This window comes from Candoia aspera, chromosome 5 (genome assembly GCF_035149785.1).
Source record: "Candoia aspera isolate rCanAsp1 chromosome 5, rCanAsp1.hap2, whole genome shotgun sequence".
NCBI classification, from domain to species: Eukaryota; Metazoa; Chordata; class Lepidosauria; order Squamata; family Boidae; genus Candoia; species Candoia aspera.
The window spans coordinates 64,402,751-64,430,000 of NC_086157.1; the positions used below are offsets into that span (position 1 = coordinate 64,402,751).

The following is a 27,250-nucleotide window of genomic DNA, read 5'->3' on the forward strand; positions in this document are numbered from 1 at the left end:
CCAGTTTATTCAGAATGGAAATTCTGTGATTGTGTAATCAACCAAATGTCTCTTTTAATCCATAGAGTCCTTAATTGGTGAAATTTATGTTAAAAGTATAATTGACAAACTTCAGGCAGCTCTGTCAAAAGCTAAGGATCTTTCTGAAGCTGGAAATACAGAACCGTCAGTGTCTTTCATCTGTGACATAGCCTCTAGTTTTTTCACTTCGGTTAAAGGATGTTTAATGATGCCATCCTCTGAAGATCTGTTATTCACTATTTTCCAGTTATGTGCACAGAGCCAGGATATAACATATTTATCAGGTACATTTGCTCATGTATGTATGACCAATTCCATATTGATTTTTTGGATTATTTCTTACCTCCTATTTGTAGCTGTAAAGACTGCAAGTTATTTGTTTTCTTATTGATTGCACAGATGGATTTCTCATAGTAAAGCGTATCAAATACATGTAACAAAACAAAATAACTAAAAATGAATCAAATATAGTTATTACAAAAATAGTGATCACGCCTTCAGATAGAAATATTGGGAAAACAGAACTCCTGCACGCTTGATTGCATGATTCAACGTATGTACACAAAACAAATTGTTTAAACATGAACTGGAACTGCACCTTTTTTAGTTGAAAAATATTCAATTTCTTATAAAACAATATTGGTACAAACATAAACAATTTAATTCTGTAAAGCAGAATAAGGATGGATCAGGCCTAGTACTATTTAGCAAGCAGGTATAGCTATATGTTATTTCATGGTAAGAAGTGCAATTACTAGGTTAACGCATCTAATCTTCATCTAAAATTGAATGTAAAACAGCTTTTACTAGGTATCATTTTATAACTTTTTTTTCTCCATAAAATAGTTTAAAATTCATTGGAAAATAAGAACGTAGCCTTTTTGCTTAAGTGACCCTCAAGAACATGATTCTGTTCATAAGTTTTTAGTTTTACAGCATGATTAATGTGTATCCATCAGTCTAGTAGTTAAAACTCTGGTCCATTTTTTTTCATTCATGTAGATTTCCTTGTAAATAAGTTGAAGCATACTTGGTTGTGTGGCATAACTTCACTTGTGCATCAGCTTAGCATTCTGCATAAGGAAAGCAGCTTCCTGCAAAGATCTGCATTCTGGGTCAAAAACCAGCTTCAGACATCAGTGTTGGATGTGAAAAGGTAACTCTAGAATGCACTGCATAATTTCTTTGCTCTAGTTAACCATCCCTCAGACTAGTAGTGATTTATATGTATCCTATAAGTAGGATTTCATATTTCATCCTGAGATCAAAATATATCTGGTTTAAAAGCATAATTTTGAATATTAACGTTCGTGTAGCCATAACTATTAACCATACTTAGGAGTAAAGGATTTGGAAGAAGTGCACAGTTGTATAAGCGTTTTCCAATCTTAGGCCATACTAAGGAGACAGGTGACATTGGCTCAGTTCATGTGACAAACCAATTGTGGTTTGGAACAATAGTTCAGAAGCAAAATGTATATTTATTGCATTATAACCTGTCTTTCCAGTATAGCATACTTCATTTTCCCATCCCCTCTTTTGGTTCTTGTTCATTTTCCTGTAAAATAAGTTTTACTGAGAGTAAGTGACTAGCCAGTAAACTTTACCATTACTCATTTAATCATCCATATTGACTTGTCTTCCACATATATGTGCAAACTATGGATTATTCCGTAGGTTGTATTGTAGTTGTTGTTAAAATGTGTATGCTGCAAAATCACCCAGATTTACCTTCCAAGCTAACACTCATGAAACTACAATTACAGGCTATTACAGAGATAATTTTAGTGCTCAGTATATGAGCCTGAAGCTTGCTGAGGCTCATTCTCGTAATACTAAATCATGGTTTAATAGTTAGTCAGGTTGTGCCTGGTTTACTATATATGTGTTTTTCTTGTACTGAAACAGGTATTTTGCTATTATCTGAATTCTGTATCAAGTAAAATGATTGTTTATTTTCAGCTTGCAGGTTTTGATCTCTGTGGTCAATGACTTGTTGACTACATTGCTAGAAGTGGAAGATGTTTCTGCTTGTGTTTTGAAAGATTATCTTGAATGGCTTACTCCAAGCCAGACTGAATGGGATAAGATGCGGGAGTCTCTATCCAGTGAGGTATGTAAGCTACTGCAATATTGATATATGATAAAGAATGATCTTCAGTATTTGTATATTTATCTGCCCAGATTCTTTCATTTAAGGAATCCTGCATTAATTACCCTAAGATTAAAATAAATGAAAGGTGTAAGAACAATATTGTTATTATAAAATATAAATTATAATAATTACTTCCTAGATATTCATTTGAAATATATTTTAAGTATAATTTTTCCCATCTAAGGAGTGAAAATTGTGTTTACTGAAAAATCCTGAACAAAGTTTTTCCATGAACAGGAATGAAGCCATTAACTGACTTTTAAAAATGGCTATTTATAAAATGAATTTCTTTATCTTGTGTGTGTGTGTGCATGTGTGTATTACCTGGAAAAGCACTTTTTTAAAAACTAAATTATTTGACAAACTAGAGAATCCATAAAGTACTGTCACATGCTCAGAAAAAAATTAGGTTATTTTAAACTTCTAGTTTTAGTAATTCTTCAGTACATAGGTGTCTGCAGGGGGGAAGGAGGCAACTGAGAAAATACGAATTGTGAGGTGGGCAGTATTAATTCCAACACTTAAATATTTGGGTTGACATTCTGATACAAGTACAAAAGAGTGGAACTTGTATCTTGATGTCATGATAACTTTTCATCCTTTTAGCATCATCATAATTAGAAACAGAGACTTCTGCTTAGATACAATATTTTAGATATGTTGATTCCCAAATTTGTTGTAATGTAATAACTAGTTATTTAAATTATAAAATCATAGAATACAATGTACCATAGAGGTTGTCTAGCCTAAGCCCCCCATTAAGTGCAGGGTCCACAATAACATCTCTGACAGATGACCATCCAGCTTCTGTTCAAAGGCCTCAGGTGAAGGAGAAATCGCCACATGATGATCCAGATTCCTTTTATATAAACTAGTGATAAACCAGGTTTCTTTAATCCTATACCATGCTTTAGATTTTTCGTATCCAGATGGAGCGCTTTAAATTCTGTATATTTCAGTCCACTAGCTGAAACCTTCTCAGTTTTGTGTCATCTACAAACTTTATAAGTGTCTCGTCAATTTCCTCTTCCAAGTCACTGATAAAAATGTTGAACAACACAGGGCCCAGGGTAGCACTCCACTCAATACGTTTCTGCAGGCTAAAGTGAAGCCATTTAATGAGCACTTTGGGTGCAATCATTCATCCAGCTATGAGTCCATATAACACAAGTAGCATCTAACACGTATGTTACCATTTTAGTAAAATGGAAAAGAGAGTATCATGAGCTACTGTGTTGAAGGCTTTGCTGAAGTACACTTCGTTTACAGGATTCCCTGATATCCTAAGCTAGTAACTAGTCACAGAAAGAGAGAAAGTTAGTCTGGGATGATATGTTCGTGAGGAAGCCATGCTGGTTTTTGTTAATTGTAGCATGCCTATCTCATAAACATGCTGCTTGAAAATCTGTTCAAAGATCTCTCCTAGTATAAAAATCAGGCTGACAGTGCTGAGTATATGCTATAACTCAAAATATCTGGCTTGTTATGACTCTGGCATATAATCATGTGGCAAATGATAAATCTCAATACAAAGAACAAAATCAATTGGAAAACCATATTTAATCATCTCTTGCTTTAAAAATTTAATCTGAACCCAATTAAAGGCTTTTTCTGCATCTAGAGATAATAGTACAGCAGAGACCATTTTGTCTTTGTGTGCGTGTGTGTCTTCAAGTCAGTATTGCCTCCTGGCAACTGCCTGGACAAGTCCCTGCAGTTTTCTTGGCAAGATTTCGGAAGTGGTTTGCCATTGCCTGCTTCCTAGGGCTGAGAAAGAGTGACTGGCTCAAGGTCACCCACCTTTGTGCCTAAGGCAGGACTACAACTTACTGTCTCCCAGTTTTTAGTCTGGAGCCTTAATCGCTACACAAAACTTAGCTATATCCAGTATGTCAATGAATATGTATAGATAATCTGATGCTTGTTGATTTTTGATAAACCGGGAAGGATGAATTATGTATAATAAAACCTTCTGCAATTGTCTAGTCAATAAAGTAGTTAAAATCTTAGTATCCACATTGATTAATAAAATAAATCCACAACTAGCACAAAATGTAGGATCTTTACCTGGTTTTAAAATCAGCCTTATATAAGCTTTGTACATTTCCCTTAAAAAAACATCCAGGGCAGAAGCATTACCTTTTTTGCAACAACTGTATTGATTCATGTAATTCCTCTAGCAGCAATAAAGACTGAATATCCACCTGACAAAAAAATGATCACTTTCATAATTTCCTCCTTGTTCTCCAGACCTATAACGACTTATAAAAAAACCCCTGATTATTAATAGGTTCTGGATCTAACATTGGTATCCATGTCATAAATTATGCTAAGTTGTTTTTGTTGCTTCAAACGATGCACCAACAACTTACCATCTTATTCACCAGACTCCCAATACTTTAATTTTAATCTACTGAATGAGAATTCTACCGTGTCAGCATAGAAATCCCTAACTGTAACTTGCCTAATATAAATGCAATACAAACCTGCTCCATGGAACTTTTTCCATGATTCAACAATCTCTCTGTAACCAAATTTTCTAACTGCTGATGCAGAAGGTTTTTTTCTTGCTTCCTCTTAGAGGCATAAACTATAACATAATCTTACCTATAGAGCTTATACAGCCACAGCTAAAAGCGAAGTGTCTGTTCTATGGGCTATGAAATAAAGACTGGTGGATTCCATTTGCTTGTGTCAGTTTCAACTTATGTCACTGTAAATTGGGATTTTTTGGGAAAAAGTGGAGGGGCATCAATAGTTTTGGCCACATCTGTAGGGGTCCCATACATACTGGAATGGATGAATTACTATAATTGTCTAATGTAACTTAAAAGGCTGTCCTCTTGTAACAAACAAAGTGGTTCTGTAATCACCTCTGCTAATTTCTTCAGTACCCTGGGATGTAATCCACCTGGCCCTGGAGACTTGAATTCATTTAAATTAACTAAGCTCCTTCTCAACCTCTCCTTGTCTGCTCTAAACTGCATTTCTCTCCTTCCTCCAGTGGCATAACCATGATCAGCTAGGCTCCAATTCTCTTCTGAGAGATGACCAATGCAAAACAGGAGTTAAGAAGTTTGTTTTTAGCCTCACCTATTACTGCTTCGTCACTTTTTCTTCACAGTGAACCTACACTCTTTGGGTGTATACGTTATATATATAAAATAATGTATATTTATATATGTATAATGTAAATATATCCCTTGACAATTAGTGTCATATGCTAGCTTTAGTTACTATCATTAATTAAACATTAAATCTTCATGAAATGTTGTATCATATTGTGGAATGAAATACTTGAAATCTTGCTTGTCTCTAAGGAAAATGTAATAGTTTATATAAGTTTTCTAATGTGTCATTACAGTGGTTGAGGAAACCACTTCTGGAAGGAAGACTGAGTATTAATTGTGAATTACTTGGAACAGATTGTAAGCTTTGTATCCCAGCTAAACTTCCAAGTCATCTTTGTACTGCAGCTCTGCTGAGTAAAATGGCATTATTAATACTGGAAAATGAGGTTGTGTTTGAAAATCCTGAACTAGAAAGAAGAAAATTTGATAATATCAGTAAGTGATAGCCAGATTAACACTTAAATGTATGACAGTCTATTGTGTTTATTTATTCTTTTCTTCTATTATTGCCGCTTTGCCAAACAGAATGTGGCATTTGTTACATTAAATATACAACAAAATTGATATTTAAAACTTTAGGGGTTGATAATGACCTATTCGGATAAATAATTGAATGGTATCACAACCATGTTGCATGATGGGATGGCACCATATTGCATAATTAGTGGGTGCCATCCATATTGATTTTTCCAGTTTCTAGGCCAGGCTTTCTCAACTGGACTTTTGCAAAACCCTAGGGTTCCACTAGAGGTCACTAGGGGTTTGGCAAGAGATCATGATTGGAAAAAAAAAAACATTGTACACCATACAATGTTAGTGCTTGCAGCAGTGGGCATTTTTATGCACTGTGACTTAGCTGTTGGCCTACTGTTTTGCTGTTGTAAACATTGTAAAACTTGAATTGTGTAGGTTAGAAGTGAATTGTTTTGTGAAGTTTTCATATTTTTTGCAATTTTTATACAAGGGTTCCCTGAGACCTGAAAATTATTTCAAGGCTTCTTTCAAGGTAAAAAGGTTGAGAAAGGCTGCTCTATGCCATGAATCATTCCATATTTATTGACATATCTCTGTTAGCCCTTATATTACCCCTTAGTTTCAATTCTTTCTCAATAAAGAAAATTATTACAGATCTGCTGCAAGAACAGAGAAAAATGTTTCATAAATAATTAAAAGAAGCTTTCTCGTCAGTTTTCTTAATGGGTTATAATACATAAATGTTTGTTTATTTTTATTTATTTAGTAAATTTATATACTAAATATAAATAATACTATATAAATATATAAATCTAAACTCTAAATATTGTGTTTGGATATTTAATAAAATCATAAGAATTAAATAATTGTATGCATCTAACAAGTAATTGTTAAATTGTAGTAATAAGATATATTTTTGAATTTTTCTAGTTGTAGAACAACTGTATGCCTTACAGTGGATTGAAGAATTAGCAAACCCATCTGGTCTGCTTCTTGAATTTATTCATAATACTGAAGTAATGAATATTTCACATGAAAATTTCTATCTACACAATAATATTTCCCATCTTTTACAAATATTGTTTAATAGGTAAGTATTGAAAGAAAAGTATGTATTTCTCATATGCCTTTTATTAGAAAACATCCTGATTTTTCATTCTAAATGTACATACTGCCTTCATATAAACTATTTTCGCCTAAAATAAATACAAATGATTTTATTTTACTCCTACATGAGCCACACTAATTTCAGAAACTTTCTGTTCTTCATAGATCAAAAGAGAGTGGACGACTTTGGGCTTTAACAATGGCTAAATTGATAGATACAAAAAACTTTGCACCCTGTGAGATTAAAGCGCTTTTTAATTCATCTGAGAGGTATGATAGATAGTAAACTGGGGGTGCAGGTGAACTATAATTTATCCTCCTACTCTGACATAAATTAAATCAAGACATGGAAAGAAGGCTGTACAGAATGTCTTGCACTGCAGAGAGAGATGATGTTGCCACCACCATTATTGTTCTGAATCAGGATGCAGTGATCAATTTATGTCCTGCATAAATTGAAGCCAGGAAGAAACCTCCTTGTCTGTAGGGCTATATCTGTCATATATACAGAGGATTGTAACAGTTGTGTATTGCATCTGAATCTTACCTAAAATATACATATCTTTGTCTTCAATTCTCTAATGCTCTTTTATCTCATACTACTTAAAATATGCCTGCCCTAAATCTGTGATGGTTTCAAATAAATGCTACAGCTATTCAAAATGTCCTACTTTCTTGGGGTTAGATATGTTCTGTTACTCATAAAATTCTGCATATAACAATCTCTCTGTTTTGTCTCATCCTGATTTTTGTAATTTTTTTATTAATATAAAAACAGTTTAATATTGATTCCCTGATTTTCTTTTTTCCATAAACAGTTTTTTCCCATTAACTGAAGGAAACTTGCATACACTTCAGAGTCTGTCTCCAGTTTTACCTGAGGAAGATAAGGAAGAACTTGTCATTAGGTTTACAGCTAAACTAATGACATGCAATGGAACTGATCTCTTCAGTATTGAGGGTCAGTGTCTTAAATAATTTCTCCAATCCTACATTGAGTTGGAAGAGGTAGGATGTTCAATGCACACAATTAATCACATACTTATTTGCCATTGATAATTGCAAAAATATTTTGATGGGTCATAATTCTCTTGTTACATGACTTTAATTGAATTGTCAGTTAATTTATAAGAATTCAGTTGTTATCACTAAATGCTTTAAATTCTTTCTGTTTTCATATTATGGTCAAGGACATTTAATATCTTTTATTAACCTGATATTTCACACTATTTAGGAGCATTTGGATATATTGGTATTTTAAATTCCTGCTTGAATACTCAGGATATTGATTATGGAGAACTAATGGCTGGAATATTGAAGATCATCATATCTTGGCGCAGTGATTATGAAGATAGCTTTCTTTTCAGCTGGTAAATTGTTTAACTATATTATTTTTCAAAGATAATTGTGTAGAATAACTGAAATAGGTGTGCTCACAGTATAATAATAGTCCTGTGATTTATTTAAGTCTATGAATTTTAGTCCAATAATTATAAGCTTGCATTTTTTTATCAGCTTTGCCAAACTGGTCCTCTATAGATGTTCCAGCATTTGAATGCATCATGTAGGTTTTATTTTAGAAGAGGCATCCTGTGTGTACAGGAATAAGAGTGCCTCTTAATATAAGCTTACTGTTCACAGTTTATAATGAGCACTATACTTAAAAAAAGATACTACTTTTAAAATCAATTATTTAATTAAATATTTTAATGTATTATTCTGATTTGTGATTGAAAGCTGCCATCATGATATAAAAGAACTTAACTTTCAGTATATACTTGTGTGCTTTGATAATGTTGATTTTCACCAAAAAGGAATAGCTTAATATATGTCATAAGACAAGCTGAGTTGTCCATAAATCAAATACTGTTTTGTGGAGTTTTTGGTGCTCTCTGAGCTTGGTTGTTTGCTTGCAGATGTTTCGTTATCCAACTGGGTAACATCATCAGATGTTATCTAATTGGGTAATGAAATGTCTGCAAGCAAACAACCAACTCAGACAGTACAAGGATTCCACAGTGCAGTGCTAAGCTGGAGATATTCTCTTCTATTGGAAGTACTGTTTTGTTGTTTGCATTCTTGTTCGTTTTGAACTTTCTGACCTGAACGTTTGCCCTAGTAAATGAATTCTTAACAGAAGAAAAATTATGGCTCCTGGTTTTATTGTAATGCAAACATTTGCTTTTTCCTTTCATTTTAGTTTTAGCTTCTAAACTTTTTCTTAATTTTGCCCAAGCAATCTACAAGAAGCAAATCCACAGCTGCTTGGTTTAAATATAGAAATGATCCGTTTCATTTCTCTGTTGCTGAATAAGCCTGTCTCATTATTGGAGAGTGAATGGGATTTTGTCATGTGCTCCATGCTAGCATGGCTTGAAGTAAGTAACAAACATAATGATATGATTTCTGCATATAGAGAATTTCACATTCCTTATAAAAAAATTCTCAAGTTTTGAAAATCTAAAATAAGACGAAAGAGCTTATGTAAACTTAAGTAAAGTTATTACATGATTAATATTCTATGATTCTGGTTATAAAATATTTAAGACTTATATGGAACAAAATTATCCCAGCATTCAAATCTGTAGTCAGATGAGTCTTGCTTACTAATGCTTCTCTTTCATAGCATACTCTGCAAATAGAACCAACACTCTATTGTATCAGCATATTCATGTCCTTAATTAAGTTCGCTAGCCCTGTCTAGTACAAAGTAGTATGGATTAAAATATGGAACATTAAATAAACTAAAAATAAAAAGGGTAAAAGCGTATGTCTGTATATTGTTTGGAGAGTCGTCTGTTGACAATTGGAATCTGCTCTGGAGATGGTTAGCTCTTAGAAAAAAGTTTTAATGTATAGCTGAAGAGCTGTATAAGAGATATTATTTGGGGTTGCACATATTTTAAAACTTGGCATGAAAAAGAATGACATTCTGCCCTGGATGTTTTGTTTTGTTTGCAGACAACCTGTGAAAACCCAGAAGTCTTTCCTGTTGCACAGGTGCAAGTCTTTGCTTCTGTCAGCTGTGACCTGAGTGCTTCTCTGAGTGCATACTTCCAGGCAGCAACTCCTGAAATCATTGAAACGCTTCCAGAAAATCTCATGGTTGAATGGCAGGACTTCTTTTCGGAAGGCATTCATAGCTTGCTTCTGCCTCTGTTGGCAAAAATCACCAGTAAGTCTGTGGCAAAGTGTAAATATACGAACAGGTAATGCAGAACTGTAAGATAGAAATACTTTGACAGGCTATTTAACCATCCAGGTTTTTGTTAATAAAGATTGACTGTAAGTCTGGAAGTATACAATATGTAGGTGTATATTGAGGTTTCCAGGATGATATATGGAGAAAAATCTGCATGTAATTGCATGGTATTCCTTTCCCTTTATAGTTTCCATTCTACCACATTCTTTCAGAATTGCTTTGAATGTAGTTCAGTTTTTGTATTTCACTGGTGAAAACATGCAAAGCTAGCATTTTGAGAGTACAACTGAATATTATTTATGGCACTTTAGATGAAAATAATTGTTTATAATTGCTACTGAATATTTGTTAGAATAAATTCAGGCTGTGAATTTTCTTGTTCGTTCTTGTAAACAGGAAAAGAACAAGATGGACTGGAAACATCATTTCAGAACTCCATGTTAAAATCCTTGGGTAAAGCTTTAACATACGTATCAAAGGATCAGTTATTGAACCACAGGCTTCCTGCCAAATTTATTGCTGGTCAGAAAACAAATCTCCCTGATAATCTACAGACTTTGTTAAATACTTTTTCTCCATTACTTCTCTTCAGAGCTAGACCTGTTCAAATTACAGTATACCACATGTTAAATAAGTAAGTTATTTCCCCTTTCCTTGGAGCACACTGTGATATGTTCTTGTGCCATTTTTCATTTTTTCAGTAGAAGAAATACATAAAAAAAGCCAGAGAATATATAAGTACTGCTGTTCACCATAGTATACAAATGTGAGATAGATAGACAGACAGACAGATAGATATACACACATACATAGATACGTACATACTGTGTATATACTTTGTATATATTCTATCTATTAATAATTCCTTGATCAACCTAGGCCTTGTTTTCAGTGGAAGATAACAGAACTAGTGATTATAAACTCAGACCTATATCATTCAAGATTTTCATGAGCTGGATGAGGCATTACTGTGTCCTGGTAGAGAGATAGTTAGGCTGTAGTCTTGTGAGCTCCCTCTGATAACTTCTTCCATGGATATGGCCTGTACAAAAATCTGCTGGAGAAGAGAGTAAAAGGAAAATAGACTTCTAGTTATGAACCACTATGTGGGTCTATCCTGTATTCTAGATATATATATATATGAATCTTGTAGGCACCAGTGTGACTCAGATAACTATCTCGGCCATTGGTTTCCTTGCCCTGCCTGACTTAATTTTTTTTCCCCATTTAATAAGCTGGCATTCTTCAAAGCCAAGCACCATCCTCTACCAATTCACCAGTCTCTTTACATTCCGGGGATTCCTATCAGGCAGAAAAATATTTTTCCAGATACATATCAATGTATCTCCAAAAACATGGTTCTGCCTCATAGCCCCCTGGAATGTAAAGAGACTAGTGAATTGGTATCTTGTGACTGGCCATGCCCACCATGGCAGCCGTTTGATAAAGAAGCAAGTCTGTCACTAGCCTTTTAATGACTGGGTCTGTCAGGTGTCTCAAAATGCCAAATGTCCCAAGCCCAAAAGTGTTGCTTTCCTCAGAAAAATATTTATAAGCAATGACACTTAGAATGAGGTATAGCAATATAAGTTCAGTATTGCAAACTGCATAGTATGTATTTTGCAATAGTATTTGTAGTATTTCTATAAAAGTTTATAATATGTAATCATGTGATTACTTCTCAAAGTCAGATAAATGTTTATGCTATAAAAATATAGATGGGTTCTTTTCATTCTTTTTTCTTTATTTCATATTCTAGGCTAATGTCTGATTTACCTAAATTTGACAATGTGGATCTCAGATCTTATGGTGATGAAGAGGAAGAACTATTATTGTATGTTTCATTTTATATTTACACTGAATTATAGAGCTGCCTGTCTAAATAGAATATAAATTGTTTCAACCATTTGCCAAAATTCTCTGCAGCAGTGCTACCTGGCTTTTTTTAATGAAGAAACAAAAAACAGGATATATAGTTTCTAATATCAGAGATTAGAAATCAATGTAACAGGGTCAAACCCATGGTATTTTCAGTGTTGAGGTTTATATATAGGACAAATTCATTACATTAAACATTTTGTAACTGAAGATTATTGTGCAAACATGTTAAATTCCTGTTTCCAAACAATTTGGACCATGAACCCAAGTTCCTGAACATGAATTTAAATCAGATTGAGACTTTTTGAAGACTGATTCTATTTGGATTATGCATTAAAAAGATACAAGATGATCAGAGTTTGATCACTTATCTTCTAAGCGTCCTAGCTCTCTTTTTCTTTAGGTTGGAGGAAATGATGGACATTGATTTATCTCTAGTGACTATGATTAGAGAAAAAATTCTACTTGATTTTGGTTGGAAAGAGATATGGGATAGAGTAAGCCTTCCATATACTAATGCATTTTGGAACTGCATGTTGGATGTCTGCATACTAAGAAAAGCATGTGTTTTGGAGGAAGAGATGTGAACTTTTAAAATAATAAACAAAAAGCTGCAGTTGTGATAATTATATTAGCCTGTATGTGTGTGTGGATGTCAAGGATTGAAAAGAAGAAAACTTACTATGTCAAGAAAGTTACTTCTATCATTGCTTAATCTATTTTAAGTACAGCTTCTCTTAAGGGGTGTGTGGGGGGGTGTGTGTATTTGTGTGTGTAGAAAAAATGGATTGTTATTTTTATACACACAATACCTTTCTCCCTTCATTTTAGGTCCCCACCAGCAGCACTTATGACTGTTCTTACCACTCAAGAAGATTTACTAGAAAACATCCTAGAATGCATTCCGGTTGGAGAATTTGCAGTAATTCAGCCAATGAGTGAGGAATTTTGCCTTGTTTTGGGATATCTTCTCACCTGGAAATTAATTTTAACTTTCTTCAAAGCAGCATCTTCCCAGGTAAATAATTTATTTTCCCCCCACCACCCTGTGAATCTTTCAGGAAGCAAACCAGCTCAGTTAGATCGGTGATCCATATAAATAGATAAATATTTTAGTATAAGCAATACTATACACACCCACACAAACACACACACATACATACACACAAACACACACATACACATACATACACATGTATATATATATATATATATTGCAGGTTATTTTCTCAGGAATTAGGAACTAAAAGTATTCTCACATTTCTAGCTATAAGAACATGGGAAAAAATCATTCCATACTTAGCAATAAGAAAGCAGTATTTTATGATATTTGCATGGATGTTAATAATGAAATATTTGGTAGACAAATTATTTGGTAGACAAATAAGTTTGTTTTTTGATATGCATTCAGGCTTTGTCTGTAAACACATACACATTCTCAGGTTGCCTAGAAGATGTGAAGGTATGCAGGTGTAATATTGTACAGATCTACAGTTTATCCATCATCTGTATCATACTAGCACCTGACAATTTTAGCTGTTGGTACTGGGAAAAAGAATGCTATCAATGGTCTTTAATATAAAGTAGTGCTTTTTTTTGTTTTGTTTTGCATGGGCCTTTCTACAAGTGCTCACTAGAACAAAAGTTGAGTAGAAATCAGATAAATAAAAGCATACTTTTAAATGAACCTTTCTTTATCCCATTTCATGGTCTGTGGATATATGAGCTTTGATGGCATTTTCCCACTAAGAATTCCTATTTTATTACAATGTTTTATACATCTTTTTTTGACAATTTGACCCTGAGCAATGAAATAGCATTAGGTTATTTATAATAGTGTAAACATGCTTTATACAAGGAATTTATGATCTAATATGTTTTGAAAACTATTACACTCTTCTCATACATTGTGTACATTCTATCAGCTCATTTGCTTCTGGGGAAAAAAATATTAGGAATTATTTTACATATTACTTTTATTTCAGCTACGGGTTCTTTATTCACAATACCTTCGAAGAACGAAGAGTTTGAATAAACTATTGTATCACTTGTTCAGGCTTATGCCAGAAAACCCAACTTTTCCTGGATCAACATCAGAACTTTCAAATAAGGATATAAAAACATATTTTACTGAAGAGATTGATTTAGATATCAAAGGTCAGTCAAAATATTCTTAAATTTTCTGCATTTCATGGTTTAAGAGAGTTTTTGTTAGACTAGATGTCTCCTCTAGGACAGTCATTATCCTCTAAGACATTGTCCTATTTTCAGTTGGGTTTAATGGCAGAATGAACTCCTAAAACACCCTTACTTTATATTGCAAAAATACATGAATAGTCAGCACAAAGTGGTTGACACTTTGTTCTGAATAGGTTCCAGTTAAGGCTCTAGAAATTTTGGTTGTACAGAAATATTTTCTTAGAGTTACCAATCCCTGCAATGTTTTCATAGAAAACTTTTTCCCTTGAGATTCCAAGCTGAAAGAATCTCTGCATGCTTCTAAATGATCAGCATCCCTTGTTAAAATAGACATCTGGGATGATTGCCCACAATCTTTCTGCTTTAAGTGGCTAATGGAAAAAAAAAATTGAGATGAACAGGTGGCCAAAGACCATGCTGTCTATGAATGATTGTGAAGCATTTCAGTTTTCTATGCCTCTAACCTAGGGAAGAAATCAGAAATCTTAATATGTACAGCTCCCTTTACCAGGGTGATGCCCTCTAAATATGTTGGGATTTCCAGAATTCCCAGTCAGCATGGCCATGGGGCTCTGAGGGTACCAGCTTGGGAAAGAGTGAAAGGCAGTTTTCTCTCATATAATAGGCTTGACATAAAGCCAGGCAGGAATTAAAAGAAAATCATTTTGAAAGTAATTCTCTATCCTTAGCTGAGAATAAGCCCCAGTGAACTTGGTAATTCAAGTAACATGCATACTATTTTACTCACATTATTAAGAAATGGAAGTACTGTAACAAAGTATGAAACTTCAGTGTTTTTTAAACTGACTTTATTTCTGTCTTTTTCCCGTGTGTTCTGTAGACACACTAGCGCTGTCCTCACACATTCCACATTTGGCTTGTACTGTGTATTGTATGACCTTAAAAGATTTGCCAGCTATGGTTCGCCTTTGGTGGAACAGCTGTGAGAAGCGAGTCTTCAACATTGTAGATAAATTTACAAGCAAATACGTTAGTGGTATCCTGTCTTCACAAGAAATATCTTCTGTACAGACCAGTACTCAGTTGTTTAATGGCATGATGGTTTGTATCATTATCTTTTTATATTTCTTACTCTGTGTGTATTTCATTGTGTGGTATAGTTGACTAAATACAGTGATACAACTGATTTCTGAGGGTTGATTGGAAGCATTGGCACTGGAGGTTATCTTAGGGCTGCTCTCAGAAAAGCAGCAGTGAAATCATCTACAACCTAAGCATTCTGCTATGAGGCACTTCTGTTCTAGAAGTACTTAAGTTGTTTGCATTACTGAATAAAATCTTGGAAAATGCCTTACAATATATGCAGAAACCTAGCTATCGTTGGGTAGTGCTAGCAGAGTAAGTGAGCACACTGGCCCCCTCCCCCCCCCAAATGGCTTACCCTATAGGAATAAATTCAAGATGACGCAGTACAATTCCACAGTGTATAGTATTGGGATTATTTGATGTGTGCTGTATGGGATGGCTAGATGCAATAAAATAAAGCAAAGTAAGTTTATTAGTTAGAACCTACATTCACTTATAAGAAACATGAAATTATGGGTTACCAAGCATCTGAATTATGCTTGTAGCTTTTCTTTAAGCTAAGCTCATTCATAACAATGCAGATTCTGGATCCTTAAAAACATACAGGTTTTTCTTTAGCTCTACAATATAGTATTTATATGTATCTAGACATTAGTAACTCATATATGTTGTGAATGTAAGAATATTAATGTTAGGTTTACATGTTTTATCATTTCTGTATATTTGTTTTCTAAACAGTGTTTATTATCTTTTAATGTTAGACTCAGATTATTAATTAAAATATTGAATAGTGCACATTATAAACAGTTTTTATGGCTCCTTAAAATCAGCTACAGCTGGTCCTTGCTTAACAGCCATCTGTTCAGTGACCATTCAAAGTTATGATGGCACTGAATGAATGGTAGTTATGACCAGTCGTCTTACAGCCGCTGCAGCGCCCCCACAGTAGGTAAAGGTAAAGGTTTCCCTTGACGTAAAGTCCAGTCGAATCCGACTCTAGGGGGCGGTGCTCATCTCCGTTTCTAAGCCTTGGAGCCGGCGTTGTCATAGACACTTCCGGGTCATGTGGCCAGCATGACTCACGGAACGCCGTTACCTTCCCGCCGAAGCGGTACCAATTCATCTACTCACATTTGCATGTTTTCGAACTGCTTGGTGAGCAGGAGCTGGGACGAGCAACGGGAGCTCACCCCGCCGCGCGGTTTCGAACCGCCGACCTTCCGATCGACAGCTCAGCGGTTTAACCCGCAGCGCCACCGCCCCCACAGTAACACAATCAAAATTCAGTCACTTGGTATCTCAGCCCTATTTATGACTGCAGCATGTACCCCCTGCCTGTCTCCCCCACATCTCTGCCCTTTTGGCTGCCCTGCACTCTGCCTACCCCTGCTGACCTTCACTGTCATTTTCCTCCTGCTGCTGCTGAAGCATGCCTGGCCAAGGCAGCTGCTGGCCCTTGCGTGACCTCCTGAAGCCTTGCAAGGCCACAGGGAGACCACGCAAGGCCAGCAGCTGCCTCAAGTGGGAACATCTCAGCAGTGGAAGACGGTGAAGATCAGCAGGGGGCAGCAGGGGTTGGTGGAGGCAGAGTTCAGGGTGGCCAAAAGGACAGAGATGGGGCGGGAGATAGGCAAGTGGAGGGAGTTGAAGTGGAGGCAAGCCCAGAAGTGTGAGATTCTGGCCTAATAGCTGCAACTGGAACTGCCATTGCTAAGCAGTGCGGTCACTTGATGTTTCGCCTAATGACTGCTTAGTGATGGAAATTCCAGGCCCATCTAGAGTCATTAAGCAAAGTCTTGAAAGTAAGCAGTAGTATCAAAAACTTGTTGAAATAATAACAAATAGTAACATTTTTTTCACAGGTAAAAGCTCGATCTGCCACTCGAGAAGTCATTGCTACGTACTCAGTTGATGATATATTCATTGAACTGATTATACAGCTTCCCCCAAATTATCCTTTGGGTTCCATAGCTGTAGAGAGTGGGAAAAGGGTTGGTGTAGCAGTTCAGCAGTGGCGCAATTGGATGCTGCAGCTCAGCACTTATCTCACTCACCAGGTATTTTTCATATTACAGTCTTGACTTTGAAAACACTGACATGGTTGAGTCCTTGTTGTATGTTACTCACAGGTTATCTAAGTTAGATCTGCTCTAAATAACCGGTACTTGCAGTACTTGAAAGGGAAAAAGATGTCTGGGAGTGATAGAAGCGCTCATTAGTACCTGTTGGCCAGTTTATAAAGCAACTGCATCTCTTCCCAGATCTTATAACTGATCTCCACTGCTGCAACAGCATCCCAGGAAAATACATACCTGGGTTAAGAAGTTGCTGACTCCCAAGACAGGTTTCCTTTCAAATCCATAGGGTTACAGAGACCTATTCAATTCCTGAGTGTAGAAAGAAGAGGACAAGGCAGAGAATTACACTTGTCAACTTGCTTGGCACTTTCACATTTCTACTTTCCTGGAAGCTCCCTTAAGTTGAGCTTGACTCCTACTGACTTCATGGACTCATCCAGTTTCCTTGACCTTGATTTTTTTTTTCAAATTTTGTTAGCTTCAGTTTAAAGCTGTTTATTAATGTTTTGGATTAATGAAAGTATACAGGAAGCAAATTAATTTGGACTGAGTTACAGGTTGAGGGGAAGACACTTCAGAATGATTTCCACACTAAACACTTACTTTCCTTTTCAACAACAGCAGTATTTTATAATTTAAATTACAAATGTAATTAAAATGTCAACATTTCTTTCCTAGAAAGTTATTGAAGCTAAATTTCATAAGTAGACCAAACTGATTATTCAGTACATGAACACTAAGTAAGAAGCCTTACTATATGATATTATATACTATATTATGAATTGTATTACATGCATTTACAGGAAATTGTAAAAGACAAGATGGAGAATTGGGATGGAAGTTTCACTGAATAGTGATATTATTGCAAAAAGCCAAAATAATGCATTATTGGAAAAATGTTTCTCTTTAGAATGGAAGCATTATGGAAGGCCTAGCATTGTGGAAAAACAATGTGGATAAACGTTTTGAGGGTGTTGAAGACTGCATGATCTGTTTCTCAGTTATACATGGTTCCAACTACTCCCTCCCCAAAAAAGCTTGCAGAACATGCAAGAAAAAGTTCCATTCAGCCTGTCTGGTAAGTATCTAGACTAGATATATTTCTGAAGAAAAACAAGTCTGAACATGGCTTTAATGATACTAATAGTAGTAATATCAACATTTAATAAATAGCCTAACAATTTTAAAACCTGTTCAGTCGTGTCTGATTCTGGGAGACTGCCTGGACAAGTCCCTGCAGTATTCTTGGCAAGGTTTGCCAAGGTGGTTTGCCATTGCTTGCTTCCCAGGGCTGAAAGTGACTGGCCCAAGGTCACCCAGCTGGCTTTGTGCCTAAGGCAGGATTAGAACTCAGAGTCTCCCCGTTTCTAGCCTGATGCCTTAACCATTACACCAAACAGTTTATTTCTATTATTAAGTTTGTAAAGGTAGTTCTTAAGCAAATTATGGGATCCTTTAAATTGAAATGATTTGCTGTTTGTAGAGGGACAATGGAAACTGTATGCCTTAGCTTGTATACCTTTGATGTAGATCAGAGCATAAAGGAATCTAGCTTGTGAAAAAGAGTTGGTAGCATACTAGGCTATTCCATGAAAATACATTACTAAAAATAGGCACTGAGATTCTTACTGCTGAATATTAAAAGAAAATCTATTTATCTTTAGAGATAGATTTAAAGATGCTATATTCAGACTTGGCTGGCTAGCTAGCTAGTTTTTAAGTGTAGATATTAAATGCCAGACTTTTCTTAATATTTGCTTTCTGAATTCCTTTAGTACAAATGGTTTACATCTAGCAACAAATCCACTTGCCCACTTTGTCGAGAGACTTTCTTCTGATATACATCATATTTCTGCTTCAGTGGGCCTAAAGAAGCAATTGAAAACTATCACACTTGGACTGAGCAGTGAGACCTTAATTTCTTCACTTACTAATAAAAAGTTCAAACTGATTGATCAGTTTTTATTAGTATTTACTATCTTTGCATTAAAGTAATCAGACATGAAATGTAGAAATGGGCGATATGAGTTTTCGATCTTGGGTGATTTGAAAGTTTTTTTGATCTTGGGCTCTTATGTAGTGTATTCCTGTCTTACATAACTATAAATCCTGTTGAGGTCAAAAGGTTTTTAGCAGCATGAAGAGCAATTTTGGGAGATGGGCGGTGATAAATTTGATTAATAAATTTAATAGTTTGCTCAGTTAGAGATCATAATTAGAATTGGTATTAAAGGTTCAAAATGGAAGGGATACACACACATGCATCTGTGGTACTAGTTCTTAAGCTGTATATTAGTTTTGTAGTAGTGGCAACCTATATTGTGAGCCTGCTAGTGCAACTTGTAGCATTCCTAGTATTGTAGTAGTGCGTAGTGGTGTGCAAAACAGTTCGAATTTAAACATGCAAGTTTGAAACAGCTGTTCCAACCGTATCTTAAGTATTCTGACTATTCAGTAAGTATTCTAAACTTGAAACATTTCTAGTAAGGTTGAAACAGCTGTTTCAAACTTGAAAGCTTTTTTCCCCCTAAACATGTAGCTTGCGTGCCCCTGAACTTGGAATATGCAACAGAAACGAAGGAGAATTAATTCCATGGCAAGTTCATCATTCAGAATCTCTGAAACTCAGATGGTAAAAAGAAACAACAGCCAGGATTTCTCTCCTAATTACTTGTGCTGACAGGATTATAATGTTGATACAATATTTTACTTTACTTTCCACTTTTAATAATTTATTGTCAAAATTTTAGTTTCACACACATGAAAATATTATACATATTCTTGAATTAAGTAGATAATATGCTAATGTGCACTTGCTGACAGCGATTAGAATTTAATTTTAATTACATTTAACTTAAATTTAATCCAAGACAACATTTTAAAATGAAGCGTCTACTATACGAAGATTCCTCAGAGCCATCTTCAGGATTTGTAGAATTTCAATACTGAAAGATATTCCATTCCTGCTTGTCTGGAAATTACTTTATTGCCATTTAAACCGCATTCCTGCAATATTTTAATAATTTCATCTGCAATTCAAAACAAGAGATTATCATTCAGTTTAAAATTGACCTTACTCACTGCTAACCTAACCATCTTGGGGAAAAAAAATGACAGTTCACTGCAGCCATCTTCATGTGTTATACAGTATATATGAAATATCTCTATATAATAAAAGGCAAGTTAGGCTATTTCTTTTTATCCCATTTCCAATGTCCTGTGCTGACCACAACCCTGTGCATTCCCCGCAGGTTAAACAAGTTAATCTGTGCTCAGTGTATGGATGTCAGAAAAATAGTCTCTGTGTTCCATTTCATTAATCTCTTCATTTGAAAAAGCTTATATGTCCTTTCATTCAAAGTGTTTAATAGCAACATAGTAACACAGATAATAAAGCTCAGACCTGCCATGTACTACAATCTAATTTGAAATAGAATTTTTCCTGAGGACTCAAAAGATTTTACATAACTATTAATAAGTATTTTGCATGACAATCAACCTCTACAATATTTAAGAAGAAATTGAGATATGGCTACCTGGATTATTTTCTTCAATAGTAACTAAGTAAAATAATCCTCTTGCTGATAGTAAGTCTGACACCAGTGGAAAGAGTCTATCCATAACTTCTCTGCCATTTTTACCTCCAGCCCAGGCTGCCTCTATTCCATGATTTTGTATCTAGAACAAATAAAATAATGGAAAATTTCATTTTACCCATTCAGAATTTTAGAAGGAATCATTTTATCACTAATCGGAGGGAAATGTGTGTATAGATATGAACATATAGAAATTTAAATGTGTCTTATCCAAGCAAGCTGTTTAAGTTTTTCTTTTACTGTACACATGGCAGGGTTATCCTGTACTGGTCAGACCATTGGTTAGACCTGAAATACTACATCATGTTCTGGCCACCATATTTTAGGAAAGACAATGACAAAGTGACCCATTTCTAGATAAGAGCAACCAAGATAGTAAGGTGACTGGAAGGAAAAAAAAATTAAAGAACAGATGGAGGCAGGGTGTATGCTTAGCCTGGAGAAGACAAAACTGTGAGGAGACAACACTGCTAAGGAACTGAAAGGTGGTCATGTAGAAGACAGGACAGACTTGCTCAAAGCTATTCCAGAAAACTGGGCAAGGAAATATATCCTTAATAATATATATTTTGATTGGATATTATCAATATTTAAGAATTGTTCTGCAATTATAGTGTTTCTCAGAAGGTGGTAGACTCTTTTTTTGGCTGCCAGATGCTACAACAGTGGATTTCTTCAATGGACGGGGCGCTGGATTAGATCATCTCCAAGGTATATGCAATTATTACATTCTGTGCTTCTATAACATTGGATTAAACCACAAGTATTAAGGAAAGACATATGGAAACAAGCAAAAGCATAAGTGAAGGATGGTAATGTTCTATGTTTAGGTAACGATTTAGAAATACAAAAGCTAAGGTGAAAAAATCAATTTCCAACTCGTTGAATTCTTTTAAATATGACATGTACATTACTAGTGATACCTTACAGAAGCAATACTGATAATTGGTGTTCTTAGCTCTCATATGATCATACCTCGACAGAAGGGGTTACCACATAGGGTGGGTTAAATAACAGTAAATCAACTTTTCCATGTAACCGTGGCAACAATCCGGTTACCTAAACATAAATTATAACATTAACATTTATATAACACATACAATTATCCAAGTTCTCTACAACAAATATTGAAAGATACAAGTTCCTTCTTATGGGTGCATAATCTAATTGACATGAAACAAAGGAGGTGGGAATAGGGAAGGAAGTGGAAAGCAGGTATCGGAGAGGTAGCACCAAATTTTGCCAAGCATATAAAATCTAATGCAAGCTATCTTTTTCACACTCCACTTGTCTACAGGCACACAAGCTTGGGCTAGGAAAAACTATTAAAACCATCTATCTGTCCTACTTCTTTCTGGTCTTTGTTTCAATTTAAGATTAAAAACTCAACAGTGTAAAAAATCTTAGAATGGTTTATCAAGGGACATCAGATAATGTGCAAAGAAGCCTGCACATTATATTGTGCAATAACTAGCATTCCCCAGGCTTTATACTGCTCTACTGCTAAAGTCACTCACTCTACGTGCAAGCTAGAATCCACTGAGGTACCAAGTACCACCACCTTTATTCAAACTAGCATACAGTGAGTCACCTGAAAACAAAGTCAGAGCAGGGCAGATCACATTTTGGGTCATGAAACCAGCTGACTGGTACACAGATAAAGCAGAAGAGCTCCATTAACAGATATAGTTCTAGGCATTCATTTTATAATAGCAATTCTTACCCTACAATTTAACATAAATGATAGTATTAATAAAATATTGTAATGCTGACCAAAACAATCTATTAGAATTTGTATCTCACCAGGTTAGCAATTACTGGCTGAATGTGAACACTATTGTGTCTAGCTGTCTCTGCTGTGCACAGACATGCCACAGGGTTGATATCAGTACACCTGTATGGACAAAATCACACTTTAGTAAACAAGCTATCTTTGGTCAACTTAGAAAACAATTGGTCAGATATAATTTAGATCAGATACTAAATTTCTATTGTTATTTTTACTAAGTATGCATACCCTCGCAAGAGAAGATAATCCTGTTAGCTATTACTGTATACAGAATGCATGAAATCTCTACTTTGAATTTCACAAAAGAAATGCTTCCACTGATCTCCAGTTTCTCACTTGTAATAAACACTGTAATAAATGTTATTCACCTAATTTTCATAATTTGTCATTTGACTAATGATTTGATCCAGGGATGTCCATGGAAGTGGGGGATAGGTCAAGATGACAAGTACCACCATGCAATTGAAGCCCTGCCCATTTTGTACATGCATCAACATTGCACACATATATAAAATGGAAGGGCTTTGGTTGCACAGTCATGACTCCATCTTGACTTTTATGACTCTTTCCACCAATGCCCCTAGTTTGATAAAATACATAATATAGGTAGCCCTCAATTAACAAACACTCGTTCAGAAACCGTTCAAAGTTACGACGGCGCTGAATGAGTGGTACTTATGACCAGTCTTCAAAGGTCCAGCTGTCTCAGTATTCCCGCACTCATGTGATCGCAATCTGGGCATCTGGCTCGCACTTAAAATGGTTGTAGCATCTCATAGTCATGTGATTGCCATTTGTGACCTAAGCAAAGTCAATGGGGAAGCTGGCAGGGAAGGTCCCATGTTGCTTGGAAGTCTCCTGTGCCTAGCAGCAGCAGCCACAAGCCTCACTGTGCTCATGCTGCACAGGACCCTCATGCAGTCTCCCCCTCCCTGCAGCAGCTAGAACCCTTGCACCTTAGCAGAGCCCCAGTGTGCTTGTACCTCCCCAGCCACCTGCCCACCCTCACAAACCCTCCTCCACCAGGCAGCAGCCACTTACCTGCCTGCCACCTGCCTGGAACTTGCAACTTCCTGCCACTGACTTTGGTTGTTGGAAGCCAGCAGGAAGTTGTGAGGAGGTCCTTGCTTAACAATGGCAGCAGGACTGCAGGGATTGCCATTGCTAAGCAATGCAGTCACGTAGCTTAGCAACAGAAATTCCAGTCCCAATTACTGTTGTTATCCGAGGACTACCTGTAACTCAGCAGCCTCACCTGATAGGATATATGTCATTTGAGATTTTAAATGGCAGTGTTAACTTTTATATCAAGATTAATAAAATAACAAAAACCATGTGCTTTCCAAGTAATGTTGTTATTGAAATAGAATACAAAACTATACTCAATAAAGCTTAATTAAGATTTGATATAATTATTAATTGCCAAACCATATCAGACTTATTTATATGATTTGAAGAGGACTTTTAAATCATGATTCAGCATGATGTCTGGTTACGTGGTAGTGTAATGACTGCCTATCCTAAAACACCATCAGACTCATGAACAGGTTCATAAAGATATCTGATTTATTAAAGAATAGTATGCAGGATCACAAAGAAAGCTGAGAATGGAAAAAGCGCGCCAAATGCAAACTAAAAAACCCTCGGTACAAACGAGATCCCTTCCCAGGCTCACAATCCCAGGTGCTCCTAACGGCTTCTGCTGGTCCGCGGGAAAAGTCCTTGAGCAGAGCACATAACCCAAACACATTCCATTGAAATGAACATAAATACAGAGCTTGGCACAAGGTTTCACAGCAGCTCCCTCCCAACAGAAACGTGCGTCAGCACCATGGCATGTGAAACGTTACGATGTACAGTACACATTGAAACAGTGAACATGACAGGTAGATTTTGGCAGTGCCACTCGTAGGAAGGAGGGAGCACGTCCAAGGAGGTGGAAGATGTAAGAGGAGGCACAGTCCGGGAGGCAATGGTGGGAAAATGAAGAGGTTCAGGATAGCCCCGCCCTAAAGCTTTCCCACATTATTTCCCCTTAAGTTAGGTAGAGCAGCTTTATTCTGGCAAGCTTCTGTCTATACTGTATGAGCAAATAAAGAACTGGAGTTTGAATGGACTGACTCTTCTTTGTTCTTGGGCTGAGCCTGATAGGTTATGTCCATTTTATGTGCTGCACCCTAAATGTGCATGTGATTGTATACAGGAAAGCACTAAACCGAACAATTATAGCAATTAAATACAATTGGGTTCTAAAATAACAGTGAAATACAAGCAACGGTTCTGAACTGAACCATTTTCTTGTAGAACTGTCAGATATACTATTTAATGTCAAGCTGTATTTCTTTGATCTAACAGTTTCTACCGAGTGAAGTATTATACCAATGACATCATATAAATTAACATTTAATAATACCTCATACTCATATCCAAAGATTAAAAGAAGCCACTATGCTACATTATTTAACTAACAAAAAGTATACATCAAAAGCACCCTATTTCTTGTTTATCTTACTTAACTCAAAATGGCATATAAATACTTACATGTAGAATGCTTTGGATCCAACAATTGAAGCCAAAAAAGTTGAAACTACGCCTGATCCAGATCCTACCTCAAGGCATATATCAATGCTAAACATGTTGAGTATAAAAATAATGGTTCACAGATTAAAACAAGAACTATAACGTTACATACAAAATGTACATGATTTACAAATTTTTGAATTACCAGTTTTCAAATTAAAAATTCTATTAGATCTGGCAGTCAAGGAGTAATGCCAGTTATAAGCTTTATTTAAATATACACCACATACCCATTGCAAATCTCAAATGCTAGTTTTTTAAAAAATCCATAAGCATAATTGCAATTTTAAATTAAATTAAATATAATTTATTTATATAATTGCATGCTGCCCAGAGTTGTTGAGTGTCGGGCCACATGCAAGTTTAATAAATTATTATTCAACTTTGTTGATCTCTCAAATTCTATCTGCAATGCTGTTTTGCACACTAAGGAAACATTTCATATTTAAGAATAACATAAGTCAAGGGGTTTTATAGATTTTATTGTTTATGCCTGGATTTTACTTGTAAACTAATATCCTGCAGATGCATATTTGCTCTAACCACAAATTATTCTCGGTCATTGCAGCTATTTGCAATTTCAACCATAGGAAAAAAAATTATATATTGTATGTGTGAAGTTTCACGTTTATTCCCAGAAAACTTCAACTTAAAAATTAGCTGTCTCCTCATAAGGTTTATTTGAACTCTTCCCAGCCAAAACCATTTCTAACCCTTGATGCAATGAAGGCCAGACCATTCTTCTGCAAGAGAACAGAATGCAATATGTACTCCTTTGGCAAGGCCTTCCAAGGTGGTCTGTTTGGGGGACTCCTAATTACATGTAGCTTTTTGCCACTGCCTTTGTCCAGTTAAGTTTTTTTTTTTACGTCAAGCCCTGGGCTTTCCTGGTGGTCTCCCATTTAAATATCAACCCTGACAGACCCTACTTAGCTTTTCAAGATCAATCAAGGATAACTGGATGATCTATTTAATGTTTTAATCGTCCCATACATGAAAGAGTACCAGCTTAACTTCCTAGACGTTCATTTCCGGCTGTAGAAAAAGCGGTTTACCAAATGTGCACCGTAGACCTTCTGCACAGCTCTGGCCGTATTTCGCTAAACCAGGCTATGAAAAACACATAGTCGGCTCGCACCGCCGCAATTCTCCCTATCTTGCCGTCACCAAGCCCAGCCACACCCCCGAACTCTCCCCTTCTCTTGCTTGCGCAGCCCCGTCGACCGGCGCCTCACCGGGCGCTTCTCAGAGCCTCCGCATCCTGCTCCAGAGCGTCGAGCAGTAAGTATGTGTCTTCGGCGGGTTCATAAACGGCGCTGAAGGGGCCCTTCGGTCCCACATGCTGGTGCCGCGGCGTTGGGATCATCACCGCCGCGGTTCTTATCCTGTCCCCCAGGGCAGAAGGAGACCGAAGCGGCCATAGACCTGCAAAAACTCTCTCCAACTGCGCCTTTCCGATTTGCAGCCTTTCCTTCCGATGAAGGAAAGAGAAACAAGGAAAACCCGCCCTTCGCTCCTTTCACGCCTGCGCTTAGTCAGAAATGCCCAATGATTGAGGCAGGAGAACTAAAGCCCGCCCCTTCGAAGAAACGGTAGCCACAGATTCGTCGGCTATAAGGATAGAGAGGTCGCGGGCAGTTAGTAACTACTGAACCGGTTAAGGTATGGTTTTGCATGCAGAAGAGATGATGGTAGGTCGGTCGACTTTGGGAATTAAAGTGCTTCTTTTTAGCACAATATTTCCTTAAAAGGATATGGAAAGCTTGCGTTCTTCCACTTTGCACCTCAGAGGCTGAAACCAACGGAGAGCTTCAGCGTTTTTTGTTGTTTATTCGTTTAGTCGCTTCCGACTCTTTGTGACTTCATGAACCAGCCCACACCAGAGCTTCCTGTCGGTCGTCAACACCCCCAGCTCCCCCAGGGACGAGTCGGTCACCTCTAGAATGTCATCCATCCACCTTGCCCTTGGTCGGCCCCTCTTCCTTTTGCCTTC

General features: G+C 36.2%; 2 protein-coding genes across 2 annotated transcripts in view; one reads left to right on the top strand and one right to left on the bottom strand.

Annotated features, from left to right (window-relative positions):
- The window catches only part of LTN1 (listerin E3 ubiquitin protein ligase 1), a 35,845-nt gene extending 16,602 nt beyond the window's left edge, over nt 1–19,243 (top strand). The window contains exons 13-30 of the mRNA XM_063305454.1: nt 66–305; nt 1,024–1,177; nt 1,984–2,134; nt 5,541–5,742; nt 6,712–6,871; nt 7,054–7,158; nt 7,707–7,849; nt 8,123–8,258; nt 9,125–9,266; nt 9,850–10,063; nt 10,487–10,724; nt 11,850–11,924; nt 12,800–12,986; nt 13,954–14,125; nt 15,009–15,229; nt 17,077–17,271; nt 18,203–18,370; nt 19,068–19,243. Of these exons, the coding sequence (XP_063161524.1) occupies nt 66–305; nt 1,024–1,177; nt 1,984–2,134; nt 5,541–5,742; nt 6,712–6,871; nt 7,054–7,158; nt 7,707–7,849; nt 8,123–8,258; nt 9,125–9,266; nt 9,850–10,063; nt 10,487–10,724; nt 11,850–11,924; nt 12,800–12,986; nt 13,954–14,125; nt 15,009–15,229; nt 17,077–17,271; nt 18,203–18,370; nt 19,068–19,130 (2,966 nt within the window). The 3' untranslated portion in view covers nt 19,131–19,243. The remainder of the gene's footprint in view (nt 1–65; nt 306–1,023; nt 1,178–1,983; nt 2,135–5,540; nt 5,743–6,711; nt 6,872–7,053; nt 7,159–7,706; nt 7,850–8,122; nt 8,259–9,124; nt 9,267–9,849; nt 10,064–10,486; nt 10,725–11,849; nt 11,925–12,799; nt 12,987–13,953; nt 14,126–15,008; nt 15,230–17,076; nt 17,272–18,202; nt 18,371–19,067) is intronic.
- An 860-nt stretch (nt 19,244–20,103) lies between these two features.
- N6AMT1 (N-6 adenine-specific DNA methyltransferase 1) lies at nt 20,104–26,723 on the bottom strand. The gene is made up of 6 exons (XM_063305453.1): nt 26,493–26,723; nt 25,219–25,305; nt 22,692–22,782; nt 21,864–21,947; nt 20,829–20,970; nt 20,104–20,321 (listed from the first exon to the last, which is right to left on the bottom strand). Exons 1-6 carry the CDS (start codon nt 26,621–26,623, stop codon nt 20,215–20,217), a joined length of 642 nt encoding a protein of 213 aa, XP_063161523.1. The 5' UTR covers nt 26,624–26,723; the 3' UTR covers nt 20,104–20,214.
- Nucleotides 26,724–27,250: the final 527 nt, after the last annotated feature.